This window comes from Carettochelys insculpta, chromosome 8 (genome assembly GCF_033958435.1).
Source record: "Carettochelys insculpta isolate YL-2023 chromosome 8, ASM3395843v1, whole genome shotgun sequence".
NCBI classification, from domain to species: domain Eukaryota; kingdom Metazoa; phylum Chordata; order Testudines; family Carettochelyidae; genus Carettochelys; species Carettochelys insculpta.
In genome coordinates, this window is record NC_134144.1 from 33,658,074 (window position 1) to 33,682,339 (window position 24,266).

Genomic DNA, 24,266 nt, shown 5'->3' on the forward strand with positions numbered 1-24,266 from the left:
CCTTGTTTGACGCCGCTGCTGATGCTGAAAACATCCGATAATGTGCCGTCATACTGGATGGTTCCCCTCATGTCTTCGTGGAAAGACTGGATCATCTTAAGTAACTGTGGTGGACAGCCTACCTTGTGGAGCAGTTTGAACAGTCCATCCCTGCTGACTAAGTTGAAGGCCTTGGTCAGGTCGATGAAGGCAATATAGACTGGCTTCCTCTGCTCCCTGCATTTCTCCTCCAGCTGCCTCAGAGAGAAGACCATGTCAATGGTAGATCTCTCCGTGCGGAATCCGCACTGCGATTCGGGATACACCTTCTCAGCAATCTTCTGGAGTCTGCCGAGGATGACGCGAGCAAACAGTTTACCAGTGATGCTTAGGAGGGAGATTCCACGGTAATTGTTGCAGTCGCTTCTGTCTCCTTTGTTCTTATACAAGGTTACGATGTTAGCATCGCACATATCCTGTGAAACCTCTCCCCTCTGTCCAGCACAGGCACAGTAGCTCATGTAGGGGTTCCAGGAGAGTGTCTGTGGCACACTTGATTACCTCTGGTGGTATAGTATCCTGTCCCGGGGCCTTTCCTACTGCAGTGCTGTCGATGGCTTTCTTAAGTTCATCCACAGTTGGTTCCTGGTCCAGTTTGTCTATTACTGGTAGGAGCTCGACGGCATCGAGGGCTGTATCAACCACAATGTTCTCGTGTGAGTACAGTTCAGAGTAGTGCTCGACCCAGTGCTCCATCTGTTTGGCTTTGTCCAGCAATGATTTCACCAGATTTGGATTTCAGAGGTGCCATTTTGTTCTGGATAGGTCCTAATGCCTTCTTGATGCCCTCGTACATTCCCCTGAGATTACCGAAGTCAGCACTAGTCTGGATGCTGCTGCATAGCTCGAGCCAGTAGTTGTTGGCACAGCGCCTGGCCGTCTGCTGTACTGTTTTTCTGGCTGCTCTGAGTGCTTGCAGGGTACTCTGGCTCGGCGAGCATTTGTACTCCAGAAGTGCAGCGTGCTTCTTTTCAATGTCTGGAATCATCTCATTGGTGTTAGCTTTGAACCAGTCATTTGTGTTTCTAGCTCTTCTTCCAAACACCGACAAAGCTGTGTTGTAAATTGTATCCCTCAGATGCTGCCATCTGGATGTCACATCGGCACCCCCAGGGCTGCTGTGCAGATTCTCCTCGAGGGTCTCTCTGAACTTTAAGAACATAAGAATGGCCATACTGGGTCAGACCAAAGGTCCATCCAGCCCAGTATCCCATCTGCTGACAGTGGCCAATGCCAGGTGCCCCGGAGAAGGAGAACAGAAGACAATGATCAAGTGATTTATCTCCTGCCATCCATCTCCTGCCCTTGTACTGAAGGCTAGGGCACCATACTTTACCCCCGGCTAATAGCCATTTATGGACCTAACCTGCAAAAATTTATTGAGCTCTTTTTTAAACCCTAATAGAGTCCTGGCATTCACAGCCTCCTCCAGCAAGGAGTTCCACAGGTTGACTGTGCGCTGTGTGAAGAAAAATTTCCTTTTATTAGTTTTGAACCTACTACCCATCAATTTCATTTGGTGTCCCCTAGTTCTTGTATTATGGGAAAAGGTAAATAATTTTTCTATATTCACTTTCTCCACACCATTCATGATTTTATATACCTCTATCATATCGCCCCTCAATCGCCTCTTTTCCAGACTGAAAAGTCCCAGTCTCTCTAGCCTCTCCCCATATGGGACCCGTTCCAAACCCCTAATCATCTTAGTCGCCCTTTTCTGAACCTTTTCTAATGCCAATATATCTTTTTTGAGGTGAGGAGACCACATCTGCACACACTACTCAAGATGTGGGCGTACCATAGTTTTATATAGGGGAAGTATGATATCTTTTGTCTTATTATCTATCCCTTTTTTAATAATTCCTAACATCCTATTTGCTTTACTAACTGCCGCTGCACACTGCGTGGATGTCTTCAGAGAACTATCCACTATAACTCCAAGATCCCTTTCTTGATCTGTCGTAGCTAAATTTGACCCCATCATGTTGTTCGTGTAATTCGGGTTATTTTTTCCAATGTGCATTACCTTACACTTACCCACATTAAACTTTTCGGCTCTCTCTGAGTTTGCTGTCTTTCTGGCATCAATGCAGGGCCTTCCAGTTGGTTTTGAGTGGTACAGCTTCTTGGGATTCACCTTGAGTTTGGAGCAAACTAGCAAGTGATCTGTATCGCAGTCAGCACTTATGATAGCTGCGTGTCAGAAGGACATTTTTGAGGTTATAACGTCTAGCGATGACCACGTCTAGTTGATGCCAGTGTTTCAAGCATGGGTGTCTCCATGACACTCTGTGCTGTGGCTTGGTTTGGAAAAATGTGTTTGTGATGCACAGATTGTGGTACGTGCAAAGTTCGAGAAGACGCTATCCATTTTCATTCATTTTTCCCACACCGAAGTGTCCTAAGCAGGAAGGCCATGAGTCACGATCGGCTCCAACTCTCGCATTGAAGTCACCCAAAATGTACAGTTGTTCGCAAGCAGGTATTTGCACTATGGCAGCACTAAGCACGTCCTAGAACTTGTCTTTTACTTCCGGTGCAGCGTACAGGGTTGGAGCATTAGCGCTGATCAGGTGGACAGGACCGGCGCAAGTTTGAAGTATGACCTGAAGGAGTCTTTCTGATCTGCCCATGACTAATTCCACCATTTGTAGAAGGGTGTTTCTGATGGCGAAGCCAACACCATGCTCCTGGGGTTCTTCATGGGCTTTACCCTGCCAGAATAAGATGTAGTCCTTTTCCTTTAGCGATCCCAAATCTGCGAGTCGCGTCTTTTGCAGAGCAGCAATGTAAACTTGGAGCCTCTTCAGTTCCTCATTGATGACAGCGGTCTTTTGGGTGTTGCTGATGTCCTGAAGCTCTTCAGTCAAACCGGTCAGCATGGTCCTCACATTCCAGCAAGCAAGCTTAAAACTTTGATGGTTTCCTTTTCTTGTTGATTTTCTTATTGGTTTGCCTGGTGCTCAAATTTCAGTCACTTGTCAGGTTTGGGAACCTAAAGCCTCACACACCCAGTGAGGCAGGTGAACTGTGGTGGGACAGTACCCTACTGGCTGGGGGCTGCCCAGCTTGAGGTGGGCAGTGACTGTCCAGTGAGATGCAACGATCTCTCCCACCGTCGAAGGCAACCCCTGGTGCTTGTTCTCTACGCCAATTGAGCAAGAGCTTATAACCGGTATCTGTTACTTCCTGTGTTGGTTCAACACGGTTAAGCGATGCTGGAGTACCTCCAGGTACCAGCTCAGCTGCAGGAGTTGCCGGGTCAATGCCAGAAGTTGGCACAGAACCGCCTTAGGACTGTCCTCCGGATTTTCTGTCAGGGTTTACTCCCTTAGCCTTGCTCCTTCCCAGGATAACCCACAAGACAGTGGGGCATGCAGAATGTGGGTAACAATCCCACTACCTCTTGCACCTCCATGGCACCACGTGTCCCCAAAGCTCCCCGTGGCCTGATGACCTCCTCACCTCCCCAGGACCCTCCTCCCCACCCCTCTGCCTCCCATCAGCTACCCTCACCCCCAGATCCCCCCTCCCCACCCCCTTGTCCCCCATCCACTCCAATGTCCCCCCACCTAAGTATATACTTGTATAATGGAGAAGTTAACCCCACCACTTGTCAGTACATGTGGTGAGACGGTGCTGTTGCTCACTGTACTTCAACTTGATCATTATTTCATTGTGCCTAGTTTGAATCATCCACCTGTTACACTGTGTCATAACCTAGATTTTGAACTCTCTGGGATAGGATTTGTTTTTAGACTGAGTCTGTTTGGTTCTTGGTACTCCAGTGCCCTAATTCTGGAATGCTGCCACTATACTCTGATGCAAAACAAATAATGCTAAACAATCAAATAAGTCCAATGGATGCTGTAGTTCAGTATTCTCCCTCTGACAGTGCCAACTATCAGTGTATTAGAGAAAAGAAGAAACTCTGTCATGAAATAGCCTTCTCACAGATAATTTTTTTTTCCTAAGACCTGTCAAATATTGGTTAGCATACTCCTCAAGGCTTGACGTTTATATACCTAAAAGGTTATTATATCCATTTTAATGTATCTGTGGCTGTTCGCATTTTATCAGTATAAATGGCTTAAGCACTTGCCCTCAGAAATGTCTTGTAGCAGTGAGTTGTGCAGGTTAATGTTGTGTAAAAATATTTCCTTTTAACATTTTTAAATGTGTTGCCTTTTGGTTTCACTTTGTGAATTCTTCTTTTGCTTCTTGTACTTAGAAGCATTTGGCTCACCATTGTGTACATTCTACCTACTAATACACAGTTCATATTCCTTCTTATTAGTCAATAGGATGTGAATTCCTGTGAGAAGAACCTCTGCTTTATCTTTAAATCACAGTTTTTGAATATACAGTCCTGTGTTAAGTTTAAACTGAAAACCAAAATGCTTAATTTTAATTGAAAATCGGTTATTATACATCTATTCTGTTATTGAAAGGCATACCTTTTCAAGGACATTAATTGCTTCTTTTGAAGAATACATATGCTGAAACCTGATACTAATCATACAGTTTTGTGCTGTCTTCTGTTTAGATAGGCTCCATTCAAAAAAGGTATACTTTTAGTAGAGAATCTCTGTTTCATGTGTTTTTAAACAACAACATGCAGCTTTATTTTCAGAAATAAAAATGCCTCCTTCAAATTTGTTTTTACAATTGATATGACCAGTTAGATAACATAAAAAAGTCTAATACCCCCAAACAGCAGCACCTGCTGACACTGGAGTCAGTGATGAAAACAGCTGCTTACCCCCATCTTCTGCGTATGACAAGCACTGGTAATTGCCAAGTGAACATACTGGCGTCTCTTCACGCATGTGCAGCTGGCTTCAGAAAGCAAATTGTTCAAGGCCTTCAGGAAGATTTTTGAAAAGGTGCTGGAAGTCAGGTGAAGTCAACACATTCATTTATTGTTATTAAAAGGTTACATCAAAGTATTATTCAAGCCAGGCTGTAGACTTACTAGCATCAGTTAGCTTATGGCTTATGCTTCCTGTATATTACAAAGATTTGCTTGAAGCATAGCACAGAAGGCCTTTTGTAAAAACGCTTAAGGAGTTAGTCCTTGGCATTTGGCCAGCAGCAAAGAAAGCTTGCCCTTGTGCCATTCTGTCCTCCTCTGCTCAGATTCTGGCAGTATTCGAATGCAGTGTAATTATTGGCACTAAAGCTAAACTGTACCCTGGATGGCCTCTTCCTACAAAAGGACAGGAGTGTAGAGGTCTGTAGCACTGCGTCAAATCTTTGTATTGATCTCCTGTAATAGATGGCTCCATTATGAGAACTTTTCATATCAGGGAGCCAAGTAATAGACTGTAGAGGTACCGTACAAAAGAAATCCCTAAACAGTGTCAAGTATTTTTCAGTTTTCCTGCAGAATAATGAGGTGTCTGAACAGGATAAAAGAACACATAGCTCCTTTTAGGACTGAAATTAGTTTGGCTGTCTGTCCACAGTTGTTGTTAGTCCACCCTTCTGATTTGCACATAGTAGTTGAATTTTATATTCCTTGTTCAGACCATCCACAGAGCGTAGCTGTAGATCTAAACGATAGGGTATTTGTATTGTTTGCAAAGGTTTCACTTGCTTAATTTTTCTTGAAAAAATATACGTGTATGTATACATATACTTTCCCATTTCATTGAGGCAGATTTGGAAATCAAACCAGAAACTTCAGACTCTACTACGATGGAAAACACTTTGTTGGGGAGAAACGTTTTGAGTCCATCCATGACCTGGTGACTGATGGATTGATTACTCTTTATATTGAAACCAAAGCAGCAGAATATATTGCCAAGATGACAATAAATCCAATTTATGAACACATAGGATATACAACCTTAAACAGAGAGCCAGCAAACAAAAAACATATGCCAACCCTGAGAGATACCTATGATGGCAAAGAGTCTACAGGAGAAGATGAGATAGCAGAGAAAAGGGTAAGCAACTGTTAAAACACACTTTTTTAAATGAGACTTTTATTTTATACTTTTAACTCAGCTTCACTGACGAATATTAAGTATGTCGATAAGAGTTTAATCTAAATGGTTACATCAGATATTTTTGAATAACAGTAAATTGTATTTTGAGATGTTTTAACACGGTTTCCAAGTTTTTAAATGAGAATGTTTGCATTTTTGCAAATGCCTCTGATTCATTAACTTTTATCATAAAGTTCTTTGTTTTTTTAAGAAATTATTGTTATTTCAAATGTCAGTCATCTGATATTCCAGATGAGCTACTGATACTTAGATAGATATCTAAATCTAGATAGACAGTTTCCTTTTAACGCAAAATGTATTCCATAATCTATTCAGCATTAGCCATGTAATGATAGTAAATTTGTCCACTTTAAAAATAAGTTTGTTCATTAACAAGTTAAATTAAACATGACTACATTCAGCCTGTCAGAAACTTAAAGAACTATTTTTGGCCTCAGCCAGACCAATGAAGAAGGTTCTCTCTTTTTAAAAAGTTGAATTATGAACTGAGAGCTAACTGCAATGTGAGATTTTTTTTAAAAACAAACATATTAGAACCAATATAAGATAAATTTAAGACTTGGTACTCTTGCAGAATTTTTTCATGTAGTATAGGAGACCATAAGAACAGATGCCATGTAGCTTTCTTAGCATGGCAGATATGAAACTTGTGCTTTTAAAATTCATATTAATACATTTTAAACAAATGATAATTGTTAAAATAAACAACTAGAGGAAAAAATTATCTCATCCTGTTTATTTAGAAAGACCATAATCAATGTATGTTTAAAATACAGTATTACTTCAAATATCTTATAAAATTGATCCTAATGCTTACCTACTTTAGTGAAGTGCTTGGTGGGAGCTGCATTTGAAAAGCACTATTTAACCATTTCTGACCGCCAAAGTTTACTCACCAGTGTATAAGAGAGAAACAATATGCATTTGAACATATCTCCGGAATTTATCTCTAGTTCCAAGTGAAGCCTATTCCATAAAAGTAGATTTATCTTATTTACGGCTTCCTTTGTTGGGAACAAGAAAACTGTTTCAAAACAATAGCTAGGGTCAACATTCTGAAATATCCGTTTGCCCTTATAAATGACAGGTGCAAGTAAAATAGCATAAACTGTCTAAATAACCTTATAAGCTTTTTGTTCAGTAATTAAGAGGTTTTCTCCACTTCCAATGAACTCAGTAGGAATTGAGGGGACTCAGAAGCTCAAAAGATCAAGATATTAACACCGAATTCTGTAGTTTCTAGCAAGGGGGGATGTAAAATATTAGTAGAAACTTTTGTTAATTACAGGTAAAGTTCGTCCTAGCGCAGAAGGCTGACACAAGGTTCCTCACACCACTTACACCCCACAAGGCTTGCTGCAGAGTCTTGAGTGGGCCTTCTGCACTGGGGTTTCTTTCCTTTCACAAGGGTTTAATTTAGGGCAAAACTTTGAACAGACATTCTGGAAATCACCAGCTCACATGGTGGTTGTGTGGGTTTTGGTTTTTGTTTTTTGGTAAATTCAGCTCTTACCACATTGATCATACTTACCACTTTTATCATACTTCACATACCACTGTTCAAGACAAGTGCTGTCTTCATAGTCATTTTGTAAAGAGGTAATAGAATTTTTTTGTTTAATTGTCGTAACATTTTCTGCCTTGCTGGAAAAGTTTGTGCAGTTTAAGGATTGTAGAGAAGGTTATTATGGAAGGACACTAGTTTTTCTTTTTCTTAGAGGGATGCTGCAAATCTGACATCCACCAGTAAAAATGTACATATTTTTTCTCATGGCATAGATGAAGCACTATTATGTAGTTCTCTTAAATTGAAATTTTAGATGAAAAGTCTTAGAGAGATTAGTCATGTAATTGCCACATCCCACACCATTTGTTTGGAACTAATAAGCAGCCAAACTTGCTTTGTCTCCAAAATGTTTAACAACCCTACTTGGCTGGAAGCCCAGATTTTGAGTCTGTTCTTATTATTTGTTCTGGTACCTTGCTGATGGGGACACAGAAACAATGGGTCAGTTTACACTGCAAAAAAGGAAAGAAAAACACACCAGAAAACAAAAATCATACCAGCAAATCTCGGATGCAGGGGCAACTGGCTTGGGTTTGTGCTACAAGACTAGCAGTAGCAGTGTCGATGTTCACCCGTGCACCAGAGCCTGGTCTCCAAACCTATGTCTACACTGGAAAGCCTAGTGCCCTATGAGGGGAAAGGATCCCAGAGCCCCAGCTCCAAGAGCCCAACCCTGACATCTGCACTGCAGTGTTACAGCCCTGCAACCTGTGCCCAGCAAGTATGAGCTAGCTGACACAGTTCATCTGTGGGTGTTTAACTGAAGATAGACGTATCCTGATACCCTTCCCCCTTACTGGTGTGAGCATTGGTCAGTTGACTTGGCTCTGAGATTCGCTGCCATGGGCTTTTATTTTACAGTGTCAGTGTAAGTAGTGAGACATGAACACACATTGTAGCATGAATAAATAAGGAGACTGCAGCTCCACGTAAAACTGTTACCAAACTGGGGTAGAACCCCATACTATCCATCGGAGCCATTCCAGTGTGGACTTCACCTGGCACTCATGGCCACAGTTACTACAAAAATGAGGCTGGGTGTGTAGACAATGCCCCCACTACACCCTTAGACTTCCTGCAGGACTCTCACTGAAAGCTGAACCAGTAAACACAGAGTGACTGCCCACCTATGGAGTTATTCTGAGCTAGCTGAAACCTCATTATAGGCTGAGTTAAGAAACTTTGCAAGATTGCTATGTGTGAACACACCCCTCCATTAGCAAAGTTATCAGGCTAAATTAATCACAACCTCCCCACATAAGACAACAGGGTTATGTGAATTCACACAGTTTTATACAGGGTGGGGAGAGTGTGTTCCCTGAGTGTTATTTTTAGTAAAGTGTGTGTGTGAGGGTAAAGAGAGAGAGAGAGAACAAACTGAGGCATAGAGGCAAAAAATGAAAAAGCCAAGTAGTAGCCATTGGGTATGGTGTCTGACCCTGGATAAAGCCTGAAAGGTGGTTTGGTTTGATTTTTTGGGGGCTGGAGGGGGGGTATTTTTGCTAAACTGGCTTGGGCCTGTACAATAAGAAGCTTTTACTTTATTTGTGGCATGTCCTATGTTTGGACAAGCAGGACCTTGCACATTCCTGGTAAATAAACAAGATTTCATCACAGCAAGTTGTGGATTCCATCAGTTACCAGCCCCTTGTGGAGTATCCCCTGGACTCACAGGTTGATTAGCTGCTTGGGTCAAAAGGGGTAATACAGCATATCATGGCAACCTTCCTTCCTATCCACTTCCTCAAGGGAGAAGCCAGTCAGCCACACTCACATCCCACGGCAGCACTTGTGTGAGGGACAAGAATCAGTGACCAGATGTAGCATAAAATACCCTTCCTTCCTTAAAAGATGTTACCTCACCCACCTTGTCTCTGCTATGTAATGGTACTTCTAGATAGTAATAGCAGAAGACAGAGTAGTAGAAGCACAGTTAAGCTTCAGTACGTAGCCTTCTGCACCAAACTAAGCATTTGTTGTCTGCACTAGAAACCTCCGGGGCCCCTTAAAAATATGTACGTGTAAAATTTAATACACTATTATATTTTTATAGTATGCCAACACTTACTGCTGTTTATTTAAAGACTGTGTTTATAACTGACATTTCCCCATTGTTTACCTTAATATAAATAATAATTAGAATGATTTAACTGAGTACAAAGCAACTATGTTCTCAGTCCGTAATGTGTTTATAAATAAATTGAGTAGTTTGTCTTTGTCTTCAGTGATAGAAATCCCTGTTGCTCAAACTGAAATATATAATCAAATGGAATTGGACAAGTCTGACAACAGATGCAAAAAAAATTGTACAAAGTTAAACATGACAGAAGATGCTCTTTTTATTATTTGAATGGGTCTTATCATAATGTTCACTGAATGGAATTATTCTAGTCGATGGAGGAGAAAATAATTTCTGCTGGGCTCTGTGTTTTATGGCTGTGCATCTTCAGAAGCTGAATTCTGCAGTTTCATATCTTCTCCCTACTTTTTCACCTCCTAGGTATAAAACTTTGTTTTCTCCAAGGCACAAGGGAGGAAAAAGCTGCTTTGTCTAAAATAGGGACGTTCTTGTACCCAAACCATCGCTACACACCTGAAGACTCTGCGGACATTCTCACTGGGGTGTGACACAGGCCTGCCCGCAGTCATGAATGAGACAAATGATGAGTAAAAATAATTTTTGCAGAAGAGCAAATGGAGGACGAGGACACACACGGCCTGTTTTGGGAACAGCCACTGGGCTTGTAATTTCACATTCTGTCATAAAAGCACAGAGGAAATAGGGCAGCCACAAAGCACGTCTCACGCATCAAAATAAAATGGAGAGTCCTAGGCCTAGTGGGGGAAGGGAGGGTGGGGTCTCTGAGTGGTGCTCCAGCAGCTGATGCAGCACATAGAGACCCCGTGACCCCTACCCCCTGACGTAGGGATGCAAGTGCTGGCAGCTGCAGTTAGTGATTGGCCAAAAGCTGCTCTAACCCTGCTGTGCTGCCAGCGGACGCACAGGGGACGTGCACGAGGGCCGGGGTGGGGGTGCAAAGACAGCAGCTCCTGGAGACTGCCACCTCCCCCAGAGACATTGCCCCCCATATCCTTGTGCAACCCACTCCCTCCAGAGCCTGCACCCTTTTCCCCCACCTCCATAGCCCTCCTCAAATTCCCTCTCCCCTTCCACCCCCCAGATTCCTGCCCAGAGCCTGCACCCCAGACCCCTGCCCTAGGCCACAGCCTGCACCCCAGTCCACACCTGCATCCACATTTCCTCCCAGAACCAGCACCCAGACCCCCACCTGCACCCAAGCATCCCCACAACTCCACTCTCATCCCTCCTGCACCTAAATTGCCTTCCAGAACCTACTCTCGTCTTCTCCCCCCAATTCCCTACGCCGGTCCAGAGCCTGCAGCCAGCACCCCAACTCACTCCAAGAGCCTGCATCCTTCCTCCACCCAAACCTGCCACCTCAGTCTGTAGATACTTGCACCAACATACGTGGATGCAGGTACCTGAGTTTTAAAGCAGATATCTGCAAATTTGCAGGGTTCTATAAATAAGCTATAGGCTGTTCAGACAGCATAGGTATGCTGCTGTTATGGCCCTTTGCACAGAGAGACAAGCCTAAAGACACAATTTAAAGTGTCAGAGAGGTAGCCATGTTATTCTGTAGCTTCGAGAACAACAAAAAGTCTTGTGGCACCTTATAGACTAACAGATATTTTGGAGCATAAGTTTCTGTGGGCAAAGACCTGCTTCATCAGATGCATGAGTGTGGGGGGGGGCGTGGTTTCAGAGGGTATTTAAAGAGTGGGGGTCCCAGTAAAGGGGGAGGGCCAGAGTTAACAAGGTCTATTCAGCAAGGTAGAAATGGCCCAGTATCAACTTATCAAAAGAGGGAAAAACAAGTCAGATCAGACAGGGGGATGTGAGCCATTGTCAGTGTCTAATGGGGAGCTATCAACACCCAGAGCAGGGAAACTGTTTTTGTAAGCTGCAAGCCACTCCCAGTCTCTGTTTAATCCGTGGTTAATGGAGTCAAATTTGCAAAGAAATTGCAGCTCAGAGATTTCTCTCTCCATTTGATTTCTGAAATTTTTTTGTTTCAGGACTGTCACCTTTAAATCTGCCACTGAGTGTCCAGGGAGATTGAAATGTTCTCCCACAGGCTTCTGTATGTTACCATTCCTGATGTCTGATTTATGTCCATTTATTCTTTTACAGAGAGACTGTCCAGTTTGGCCAATGTAACTTTCAGTGGGGCATTGCTGGCACATGATGGCTTATATTATATTAGCAGATGTGCAGGTAAAAGAGCCCCTGATGGTATAGTTGTTGTTAGGTCCTGTGATGATGTCACTGATAGATATGTGAGCAGAGTTGGCAGCAAGGACTGTTGCAGGGGCTGGTTCCAGGCCTAGAGTCACTGGTTTGTGATTTGTAGTGCCTGGTGAGGGTTTGTTTAAGGTTGGCAGGCTGCCTGTAGGCGAGGACAGGCCTGCATCCCAAGGTCTGTGAGAGTGAAGGATCATTGTTCGGGATGGGTTGCAGATCGCTGATGATGCGCTGGAGAGGCCGTAGGTGGGGGCTGTACGTGATGGTCAGTGGTGTTCTCTTGTTTTCTTTGTGAGGCCTGTCTTGCAGCAGGTGGCTTCTGGGTACCTGTCTGGCTCTATCAATCTATTTCCTCACTTCCTTAGGTGGGTATTGTAGTTTGAGGAAAGCTTGGTTAAGGTCTTATAGATGTTTGTCTTTGTCTGATGGATCAGAACAAATACGGTTGTACCTTAGTGCCTGGCTGTAAACAATGGATTGTGTAGTATGCCCTGGATGGAAGCTGGAGGCATGTAGATAAGCATAGCGGTCCGTGGGTATTCGGTATAGGGTGATATTTATGTGACCATCGCTTATCTGCACAGTAGTGTCCAGGAAGTGAATCTCTTGTGTGGACTGGTCCAGGCTAAGGTTGATGGTGGGGTGGAAACTGTTGAAATCACGGTGGAACTCTTCAAGAGCCTCCTTCCCATGGGTCCAGATGATGAAGATGTCATCAATGTAGCGCAGGTAGAGGAGGGGCGCTAGGGGACGAGAACTGTGAAAACGTTGTTCTGGGTCAGCCATAAAAATGTTGGCATAATGTGGGGCCATGCAGATGCCCATAGCAGTGCCAGTGATTTGGAGGTATAATTTGTCGTCAAATCTGAAATAGTTGTGGGTGAGGACAAAGTCACCCACATCCACTGATGCATCTGATGAAGCGGGTCTTTGCCCACGAAAGCGTATGCTCCAAAATATCTGTTAGTCTATAAGGTGCCACAGGACTTTTTGTTGTAATTTAAAGTGTGTTCTAACTCAAGGTTCTGTCTGTGTGGTCTCGTGTGAAAATAACCATAATTCACTGTACCACAGTGCCATAGTCTCCTCTGCACTTCACTCCTTGAATAATTGACAAATCAGTACAACTACTCCTCCTTCAGAAGGTAATCATCACAGTAGAAAACAAAAAAGCAATCCAGTAGCACTTCAAAGACTGACAACATAATTTATTAGGAGATGAGCTTTCGTGGGACAGACCCACTTCTTCACATCTATAGCCTTACCAAAACAGACTCAATATTCAAGGCACAGAGAACCAAAAATAGTTATCAAGGTTGACAAATCCAAAAAACAGTAATCAAGGTGGGCAAATCAGAAGAGATGAGGGGCGGTAGGAGCGGGGGAAGTCAAGAGTCAGAACACAGTAGAGTTAGTGGCCTGCAAGCAGATCAATTAATTCAGTTAAATACTTCACGTTAGAGGATAGCTCCATGATATTAATAAATATTGAACTCTTTGAAGGTCATTGTCAATTATTTCCCACTGATTTAAATGAACGTAGTCATATTTTTACTTCGCTAAGGTGTTAGCATTTAAAAATATTATTCAAGTGAAGTCTAAGGTTTAGCTCTGCTGTTTCTTTTCCTTTGTCTCGAAATGAAGTACCGAGTTTAAACAGTTGCAGATAATTGGATGTTCTGAGCAGCGTTCCCTCTAACTTTTCCCATCCACGGGCAGAATAAATTTTATGTGCACTGAAGCATATGTCGATGTGCACCACCAATAGAAACATATGCTGCCCACTGTGAGTGGCTCTAAGAGCTCTGCTCACCAGTTGGGCGGCACCTGAATCTCTCCTGGGCAGCCACCCAAGTGCTCAGGTTGCAGGGACATTGATTAAGAGTGATGCAAGTCAAATGTAATAGCCTTTATTGTTTGCATAAAAATGGCTGATACTTCTGCGAGAAAAGTTACAAGAAACATAGTTACACTGGCTACGAAGAAGGATCTTGAGGTCCCACAACAGGTAAAAGTGAAAAGGGGAGTTACGTAAGGTCTCAGAGTAGCCACCCTCCAGCAACACTTTTTTTTTTAAATATTGACAGCTAAAAGAATTACCCGGAGTTGCTTGGGTCCTTAACTCAATTCTTAACTAAGTTTTTGGAAAATAAAACTAAAATGTACATGTTTCATTTGCATCTGGGGTGGGGAACCTTGTGGCCTACAGTCTGGATCTGAACCATGGCTTTCATGGATTCAGACACCGAGGCTCAGGGCTCCCCTCCCCAGCATCCAGCCCATGGTGGGATTAGGGGTGCAGAGCCCCACACCTCACCAGCCAGGGCTGGGGCTGGACCCAGACTGTGGGCTCTGCTGGCTGGGTGGAAGGGATGTGGAGAGAGCAGCTCTGTATTGTGCCTCTGTCATTTGCTTCCGTTCCTCCAGCCAGGAGAAGGGGAGGGGTATCAGCAGTGGTCTCGGCAGTGCTGCCCAGTGGATTTATCCTGCTGCTGTGATTGGCTGGCATTCTGGCCAATCAGAGCAGCAGAAGGCAGTATCTGGGAGCAGGGGAGGAGTTGCAGAGCCATGTGCATCCAAGGATGATGCCTAGGTAAGCTGCACCCTTTCACCCAGACCTCATGTCCTCAACCACTCCTGTGTCCGCTCCCATCCAGGTCCTCACCCCACGCCTCCCCATACCTTCCCTCCCACACAAACCCACCACTCCACCCTGCTCCTGCCCCCTCCCACCAAGACCCCACACCCATCTCCTGCACCCTCCTCCCATCCAGACCACCCGCAGTGCACTCTTGCACCCCACTCCTGAGACGAGCTCGTGTCCTGCTTTGATGCTGCCAGAGGCATCTGGCAGGACATGATGGCCCAGCAACCTGTGGCTACTGCCCCTGCCCCCATCCCCCTATCCCTGCTGCACTGCCCCCACCTGCCATCCTGCAGGGCATGCTGGACCTACTCCAGTGGCTGAGGGCCATGCCCACCTCCGTGCCCTTCGAGACTTGGCTGAAGCCCCACCTTCTCCATACCTCCCCCTGGACCCAACCCCCAACGGAGGACCTGAACGCACTGTGGGAGGGGATACTGAGGTCCTCAGCCTCCCCATCCGTGTTTTGAGGTCCCCTCACCCTGTCCAAGCCCCCCATCCAAGCTCTGATACCACCCACTCTCTGTCCCAGACCCGCCCCCCCCGCCCCTCACTGTAAGTAGTTCACTGTACTCCTGTTTGTTGTAAGTAGGTTTGAATTGCACTGCTTGTTTTTTGCACAAGAGGTTTTTGTTGAGTAAAACCCACTTAATTGTTCACCACATCTGCATCTCTCTTCATTGTGCAGGGATCAGGGAGGGGTTGTGGTGGGAACAGGATAGATCTGTGGGCCCAAGGTTCCATCAGAGCCTCATGGATCTGCACCCTGTCCTGATGATGGGCCTAGTGGATGGCAGCGGTGCCCAGCTGCTCATATGCACACCTGTCACAGCCAGTGACCTCCCCCTCCCCCGCCACCCTGGGAGGAGGGCCTCCCCCTCCACAATGTTGTGCAGGGCACAACACGCTGCCACAACGTGGTGGATGTTGTGCTCCCCCACATCCAGGTGGCTGAGCAGGCACCTAAAGCGTGCCTGGAGGCAGCCAAAGGTGCAATCATCCTGCATCCTGACATAGCGCAGGTGGGCATTGAACAGTTCCCGGCTAGAGGACAGCTGGCCTGTATAGGGCTTCATCATCCAGGGCATAAGAGGGGAGGCCGTGTCCCCCATGATGCAAAGTGGCATCTGTGCGTCCCCAACTGCCAGCTCATGGCAGGAAACAAATGTGTCTACCTCCAGCTTCCGGCACACATGGACATCGTGTGCCTGGCCTGCCCACCCAGTGTAAATTTCTGTGAACTGTCCACGGTGGTCGACCAGAACCTGCAGCACCATCAAAAAATAGCCCTTGCAGTTGATATACTTGGGCTCATTACGCTACAGAACGCGGATCGGGATGTGGGTAACAATGATAGCCCTGATGCAGTTTGGGAACCCCAGAGTGGTGAATCTAGCCACGACTGCATCCGCATCTCCCATACAGATAACCCTCCACAGCAGGATAGTGTTGGTGGCCATCGCAACCTGCAGAGGGAGAGGACTGAACACACACATTGGGGACTGAAGGAGGGAGCCTTCCCGCCCCCTTGGACCCGGACCCTGCTTCCTGAGGGTTCCCCATGGGCAAGACACCCCACGTACACACACCCCAGGCAGGGATGGCAGCCCGTGAGTGCCTTACCTTTATGAGAAGGGCCCTGACAGTGGAGTTTCCTATGCCCAACTGGTTGTCCCACCAAGTGATATCTGTTGGGGGCTGCAAGCTTCCAGAAGGCAACAGTGACCTGCTTCTCCATGGGGATGGTGGGCCACAGCTGGGTGTCCTGTCTCCAGAGGGCAGGGACAAGTCAAGCACAGAGCTCCAGGAAGGTGTCTTTCCACTTTTTGAAGTTCTGGAGCTACTGCTGGTCGTTGGGCTGCCCCATGACCAGCTGGTTCCAACACTCTGAACTGGTGCAGTGCCTCCAGATCTGCTAGTGCACCTGGGGGGGGTGCAGGTGTGACCATCTTAACAGCCACAGGAAGGTCCTCACAGGTGGTCTGAGGCTTGCCCTCCATGAAGAAGAGGTTGACATCCATTAGAAGGTTCAGCAGATGCTGAAGTACTGCTGTGTGGAGCCAGTGCAAAACTGGGGGCTGCTCTGGCACCATGGCTCCCTGGAATGAGCTCTCTCTCTCAGAAAGAAGCAAGGCCCTGCTCTAGCTGTGCTGTCCCTCGAGGAAGTAGGCACGCCTGCAGCATAGGCAGGGAACGTGTGTCATGGGGTTCCCTTTGCGGGCATGTCTTGCCGGGACTCCTGAAAGGGAATGGTGACCTGTGACCCTCTCTGATATGGTTTCAAGTAGTCGTTTTGCCGGTAGAGTAGCCAAGCAGTCTGGCTGCTCTCTGTCAACAGAGGAGATTGCTCTTTCAATCCGCTTTGAAGTCTGGACGCAATCGGTCAAGAGAAGTTTTGTCATAAGGTAGCTTGTGACACAAGCTTTTGCTGACAAATGCCTATAATCTAGACATAAGCATTCCTCAGAATCATTGATGAAAGTTTCTGTGGAAGAGTATGGAGGGAAGAGGCAGTCCCTGATGAATGGTAGTTCTTTACCAAATAGAAGCTTAAAAGTGACCTGGAATTTGAATTGTAATCAGTGAAGAGCATGGACTAATTGTAGCTTCCGTGTTGCTTTTAAGTTGATCCCATATAGATTGTATTGAAGACATGGTGAAAGCATAGACCACTTTGTGTAGGTCTGTAGATGAATGAAGTCATTCTTTGGCACTTGTGTTTTGGATGTCCAGAAGTAGGGATAAGCCCAGTAGGGGCTGAGACAGCACACCACTTTAATAATCAAGGGCAGGACATGCTCTCAAGAGACAGGAAGATCGTAATTGTTACAAGTTGTTAGAAATATTTTCTACCAATACTGCTTCAATCTTGCCAGACAGTGTTCCTGGGAGGACATGGGAGGATAGTGGGGTGTGGTGTTAAAGCCTCTTTCCATTGCAGTTCCCTGCTTCCTAGTAGCAACAAAACTACCATTAAAAATGCAAATATCCTTCAGTGGCAGATGCTTCCCTTTCTAATAAGAAGTAGGTTTTTTTGTATACAAAAGAGGAGACGGTGCTCAACTCAGCCAATCCTGCGACTGGGGCTGCCAAGGTGCTGGTGCTCCATATCGATAAGTACTGGCACAAAAACAGCACTGCCAGTATGTAGGAAAATGTTGAGCACTGAAGAATCCTGTGGGTTAACTTGATGAGATTGTCAACTTTTCTCACAAATGTTCCCTCAATGGATGGATGTCCATGAGAATCATTTTGTAAATTTAGTATGTTATAAATAAAATATAACTCTATGGAAGACAAAAACTTCAATTTATTTAATTTGTGCCTAGAGCATCTTCTAACAGAGGCTTCCAAGACCCCACAGCTTTGTCAATAACAAGAATGTCCCTCACTCTAGGAAAAGAGACCGTTCTTTCTAGGCACCTGTTCCTACACAATCTCTTTCACCCTGTTTGGGCTGCCATAGTCTCATTGTCTTTTATCTTCTCTGCCTCTTCCGTCTAGCTGCACTATGGGAGGGATTCCATTTAAAGGGCTAATACCCATTCACTCCCAAACAAGATATCTACTAATTATAAGCAGCCATTAAGAATATTTTATTATCATTTAAAGCCTGATGTAAGTGGCTAGGTTGAATAATAGGTGATTTCCAGTGTGAGGACATTTAGACCTTTAGAATATAAAGAAGACTTTAAAGTAATATGTAAGAAATCCTTTCTACAACTTGCTAAGAGGTATTTTCCATTGATATTAACTTAAAGCAGTTGCCTCCTTACGTTATTTTTATGCTACCATTGTAATAAAGCAGATCCATTAACAAAACTACACAGACTGTTCATGCTGTAAGAGCCAAAACTGCGAAATGAAATGTAAAGATGTTTTTCTTACAATAATCAAAACTTTGCAGAACATCTCCCCTTGAAATGCCAGTGGGTCTTGCTCAGGAAGGATCAGTTAGTCACACTCGCCAATCTGCAGCTGTGGAATACATTGCACTTCCGCGCTTCCTTAATATTTCTGCTTCTTCCAATCTGAGTTCTTGCTTCCCTTTTAGCCTTGCTAACTTCTGGCTTGTCTACACTTGACCAGAGATCGATGCTCTGGAGATGGATCTTCCCAGGGTCAATTTACCAGGTCTAGTAAGGATACACTAAATTGCTTGTCACTGTCCAGTGTACCCCAATATGCCACGGGGTCGTAAGGAGTAAGGAAAGTCAACCGGAGAGTTTCTCCCGTCGACCTCCTGTTGTGGGGACACTGCAGAAATTTGGCTGAAGGTACGCTATTCATGGAACTGGAGTTGCATGTCTTAAGTCAACTTTCTCCCAAAGTGTGGACCTGCCCTCCAGTTAGGTGCTCAGCTGGCACTGTTTGTTCCTACACTTTAAGAGAATGTGTACTAAAAGACAGTCACTCACCTCATTCCAATTAACTTGTCAGATCTTACAAAGGGGTTTGCGTGTCCAAAGAATGCAAATGTAATGCTCACACAGTAATGTCTTAAGGTGATGTTAAAGTTGCTAGCAACTACTGTGCTTTACATGCATTATTGCCTTTCTAGAACATAAGTTAAAAATGCATGCATACATTACACAAGACATTAAACTCTAGTAAATGCCCAGTTACAGTTGTATTTCTAACACAAGGCATGTTTGCTTCATCATACTGTCTCCCTGTAGAGACCACAGTCTACTTTGTTCCCTTCCTTGAAGGTATATTTTTAAGAATGTGTACCACAAAGCAGTAATTCAGTAATTTGTGTCATATATACATATCTCTGATGCTTAAGGGGATGATTTGGTGGGAAAGCTGAAGAACAGGTCTTCGCTGCAAGAGAAGCCAAGGAAGGAGGCATTGATATATCCCTCTTGCTTTCTGCAGATCAAATTCTTGTGGTTCACACTAGCCTAATTCATCTGCAGTGAAGACAAAGGTTAATTGTCAGGTGGAGCAGGGAAGGAAGGGTTGTTGTTGCTTTCTTCTCCTGTCTTGTCCTGCTTGACCCTGCACTGCTCTTGAGGCCCTCCCTCCAAAACCATTGGGTCCATGGAAGGAGAATGAGTGATCAGGATGATAACCCTAACCTGAGTCTTGCTCAGAGATATGAGGACGCTGCCTGGAACAGAGGGTTACAGAGGATAATGCTTAAGAAAAGCTCATCATGCAGCAGGAGAAGGCAAGTAGTAAGGTTATTTGCCCCAAATAATAGCTGGTTTGAGAATCACCTCCTGCACCCAGCTTATAAGATAATACAGCTGTCAGCCATGAAGAAATGGGCTTCCTGATACCCACTAAGGGATCTCCCATCCTGAAACCCCAAGCACGTCCAAAAGACGGGATCGGGTCTCCCTTCCAAGTGTACGTCTCTTTGACCAAAGGCCAAACTTTTGTTGTCCTTGAGGAGAATTTTATCACTGCAAACACACAGAGGTGGAGGAGAGCACAGCGATGGCGGAGTTTGAGTGAGAATGGTGCTGGTGGGTTAAGCGAGCAGCTTTCTCCTTTGCATCTCCTGAGATGTGAAGGAGAGAAGATCCTATGGGAGGCTCATCACTCCATAATGTAATGGCATTGTAAGCTGTGCACAAGAGCTCATCTCCTGTTTTAATTATTAACAGAGAGAAAGCCGTGCTAGTCTATATACTATCAAAACAAAAAAAACAGTCAAATAGCACTTTAATATTCTCTGTGCCTTAACTGTTGAGTCTGGTCTGGTCTGGCTATGGCCTGAAGAAGTGGGTCTGTCCCACGAAAGCTCATCACCTAATAAATTATTTTGTTAGTCTTTAAAGTGCTACTTGACTGTTTCTTTTTTTATTTTAATTATAGGTTACCAAGATAAATCTTCAGGGAGAAATAATTTGAGAGGGCCTCTAAGTGGTTATTTGAGGGGCTTTTAAGAGCAGCATCTTGCCATATTCATCCAATAGTACTAGCTAGGACAAAGTAGGTCTCTAGGTCATTGTTTTTAAAGGTGCCATTTAATGGTAATTTTTACGTATGGAATAGGCCTGCTTGCATAAAATATTCTCAGATTGTGGCACTCAGTACCTGATTTGCTAACTGTCAGTTTCATTATTTGTCAGGCTCTTTCCTGGGCTGTAGATGATGTTTCTGTTTTACCCTCCTTCTTCCATCTGGCTTGTCCTAATTATCTTCTATTACTAATCACTTCTACAGGAGACAGGCTGGACTTTTTGAGTTAGGGGAACCATAAAGGTATAATTTTGTTATTTTTAGGTTTTCTTGCTTTGATTTTATAATGTAACACTGTATAGCTGGTGATAATCATCTTGAGTTGTGACAGTGTCTAACCTCATAAACTAAGCAGGGTCAGGTCAGTACTTGGATATGAGACTCTCAAGGAAAACCCAGGGAGTGCAGGAAGTGGTGGCATTCATGGCTTTTTCTCTCTGAAACAGTCATGACCCAAAGCCCAAGATTATAATGCTGTGTGTTTTAAGGATTAACATCAGATTGTTCCTCAGTTGTATAGTGAGAGATTCCTCATCTGTATTTTACCACATTAATAGGCTATCTATTTACGTGCAAAGCTGTCAACCATTTTCTCCTTCCTGCTTAAGATGTGGAAATATTTTCTCATCTAATTGAATAAGTATTTTTATGCCAGTTACCTTTAAATCATCTTGCATAGGTACCCACATCTTCAGGCTTCTATGCAGAGCTCAAAATCAGTCTGTCATGTTCCCTCTTTCAGTCATATAAGCCATGGTAAGCAGGCAAATTCAGTGCGATTACAGTTATCCATTCATAATTGAATACCCCAGTCTTGCAAACCTGTGGGGAGTAAAGTACCTGGGTAGAAGTAATAGTGGAAAGAAAATAAAGCTGTCACCATTTTTAGTGATCTGGACAGAAATGGCTAAATGAAAATTTTAGATGTATTGGGAAGTAATAACTGGAGTTATTATGTACCCCAATGGTAAAGGTGTTTTAGCCATTCTGTTCTGAGCCCTATTTTTATTCCCTTTTAACTGTCACAACTAATTTTTCTAAAATTGAATTCTTAATGCTTAATGTAAGCTCATAGTTGAAAACTTTCTTTTGAGTTTGAATAAAGTCAGGAGAGCAATTTAGTTACCTGGATACGTAGAAGTGCTTGCTTTTATTACTGCAAGCTAGTCACACTTAGTCCCTCTGCAAGGATACCAGACTTTATAAATGTTCTCGTTAGAATTAGAAAGTTATAAACTCTTATAAACCTAGCCTCCTTTGAAGATGTGAACACCAGTTATTTAGAGCTGTGCAGCTTTTAATGTTCCCTATGTTTGTCTCCTGATGTTTATGAGTACTGTAAGAACTGTGAGACTGAGAAATCTGACTCTTGCTGACTGGATTATCCAGCATTCCTGGCTTTTAGTAGGTCTAGTCATGTGCATTAAGTTGCCTACAAACTTCCCTGTTTGCAGGATTGGGGCCCAGGATGATCAAATGATTCTGGATATACTTATATCCTGCATTCAGTTAATGATAGATATTGTGTCAAAGTACAGAATAAGAAACTGGCATGTCTACAGGGTTCGTGTGTTCATTGCCATGTGTAATGCCCACATTAAACTTTATTCCTGGGTGTACGTTCTTGGTTTTCAGTGTTTGAGTCAGGGGTATTAGCATTTAAAGAGCATGCAGCTTTTCTCTTTCCTTTGCAAGAGTAGATGAGTATGAAGATGAAAGGTAATATTGTTTCTGTACTAAACATAGTTGAGAAGGGTTTCTTAAGTGTTATGCATTTTATCATGTCGCAGATGTTTCATTGGGTGAGAAGTGTTTTGGAGTGATTTCATAGTGCAGGAAAGGTTAACATGAAGCAGTTAGTAAAGTGAATATGGAAGTGAGGTTCATTTGCGTTCAGTCATTCCCATGACTCAGAATCAGCTTCAAGTAGCAACGTGTTTAATACCAGTGCATGTAAAATGAAATAACATCATGTATATTTGTATATTTTGTGAAGCTAAATTTTTTCAGATGCTAAATGACAGCTTTTCATTCACTTCAAATTCCCAATGCTATTGGCATTCAAACCTGCAACTTGGTGCTTTGAAACTGACAAAAGCCTTCTGAACTGACAACCCCATTTTGTAATACACAGAGGATTTTAAGATAGATGCATTGCTCAGCAAGTTTGTATGCTAAAAGCTACTGAATATTTTATGTTTGGGCAATGGGTTAATTCTCTTAAGCTGTTTTTATAGCTTAGAGTCAAAACAATAATAAGCACATCTATTTTATATAGTTTCAACCACTTAAAATGTGTTGATTGAAAAACAAGAAAGACTAGGGGGAATATTTTTGTTTTTACTTCCCGTCTGGAAAAGTGATCATTAAAAAGAGTCTGGATAAGATTACAAGGGGAAATAAGTTGGTTGAATAAGCAGTAGAAGACACATCTGTTTGGTTCGGTATGTAATTTAATTCTAATAGATGAGTTGTAAAAATAAATTGGTACTTTAAACATGGATTTTTAACATAGATGTGTCTTGATGTTCAGAAGAGCCAAGTATTCTTTCCAAAGATGTTTTACCACAGATTTTTAATGAAATGCCAGATTTTTTTTATTGGCAATAGGACCAAGAAGTGAAAAGTTTCCTGTGCCACATCTGAAAGTCATGTTTTAAGAAAGATTTGTGCTGATGAATTAAAAGAAGACAAACAAACACCATTGGTTAGAAACAATCTACTCTGGTACATGCTGACTTTTTCCTAAATCAGTTAGCTAATCTCATACAAATCTTTGAGGGGGAAGTGAGTTAGTGGCAGCCCATTTTCAGAATAATGCAATTTTAAAAAGGAGCTATTGTTTGTTGCAGAAGTGCTGTTGTTCACTTTTTAAGAGGATAGTTTCTTCATCCTCTGAATTGCTAACTCTCATAATGGGAATCAATAGTGATCATCACTTCAACCAGAAAAATGAGTGAGTTTGCTGCCCTCTCATGAATATTCACAGAGCAGGAAAAATTATTAGAATAACACAGGAGACAAAGAGGTAATGAATGGGAAAGAAGACTAATATGTGGGGGAGGGGAAGAATTGAACCGTTCATATTGGATATAGGCTGACTGGGTTTCCAAGTCTAGAATATTGGTTACTCTACTTTTAGACTCACTAGTGCCTGGTAATATAGTTTGAAACCAAGAAACCACCAAATAAGGTCCCAAAGCACCCAGCTGCTCTAGCTACCAAAGCCAAGATTGTTTCGTGGGAGCAGGAATGAGAAGAGAACAAAAGGCATCAGAACAGTGTAATAAAACCTGACTCCTGTTAAAAGTTTCAGGCATGAGAAGATATTTTTCATCTTTGTTTGTTTTCCAGTTGTTTTTGTAAGGGAGAAACTTTCTTTGTTTAGTCTTTGCTTTGTTTCCCCTACTTTACAAATGTAAATGCTTTGTTTAGCTGTGGTGGTACAGAAACTCCCTGTAATTAGCAACTCCCTTTATTCCGCCTCTTTTTTTTTTTTATCTTGCCATTTTCTTCTTGTGTCTCAAGTAGAGCCCACATTTAACAAGTACATGCCTACTGTTCAGCACATGGACAGCCTCTCTGTTTTATCTCTTGGTGTATTAGATAGTAGAAGTTTTTACTGGTGGTAATGACCCTAAGGGATTGATTTCTGAGATGACTTTAGAATGTTGTTCCACTGCTGGAGATCTGGAATAA

General features: G+C 43.5%; 1 protein-coding gene across 2 annotated transcripts in view; it reads left to right on the forward strand.

Annotated features, from left to right (window-relative positions):
- CHN1 (chimerin 1) overlaps positions 1-24,266 on the forward strand; it is a 188,063-nt gene that overhangs the window by 108,810 nt on the left and 54,987 nt on the right. For both annotated transcript variants that reach the window (XM_075001827.1, XM_075001826.1), the window contains exon 7: positions 5,702-5,990. In XM_075001827.1, the coding sequence (XP_074857928.1) occupies positions 5,702-5,990 (289 nt within the window). The remainder of the gene's footprint in view (positions 1-5,701; positions 5,991-24,266) is intronic.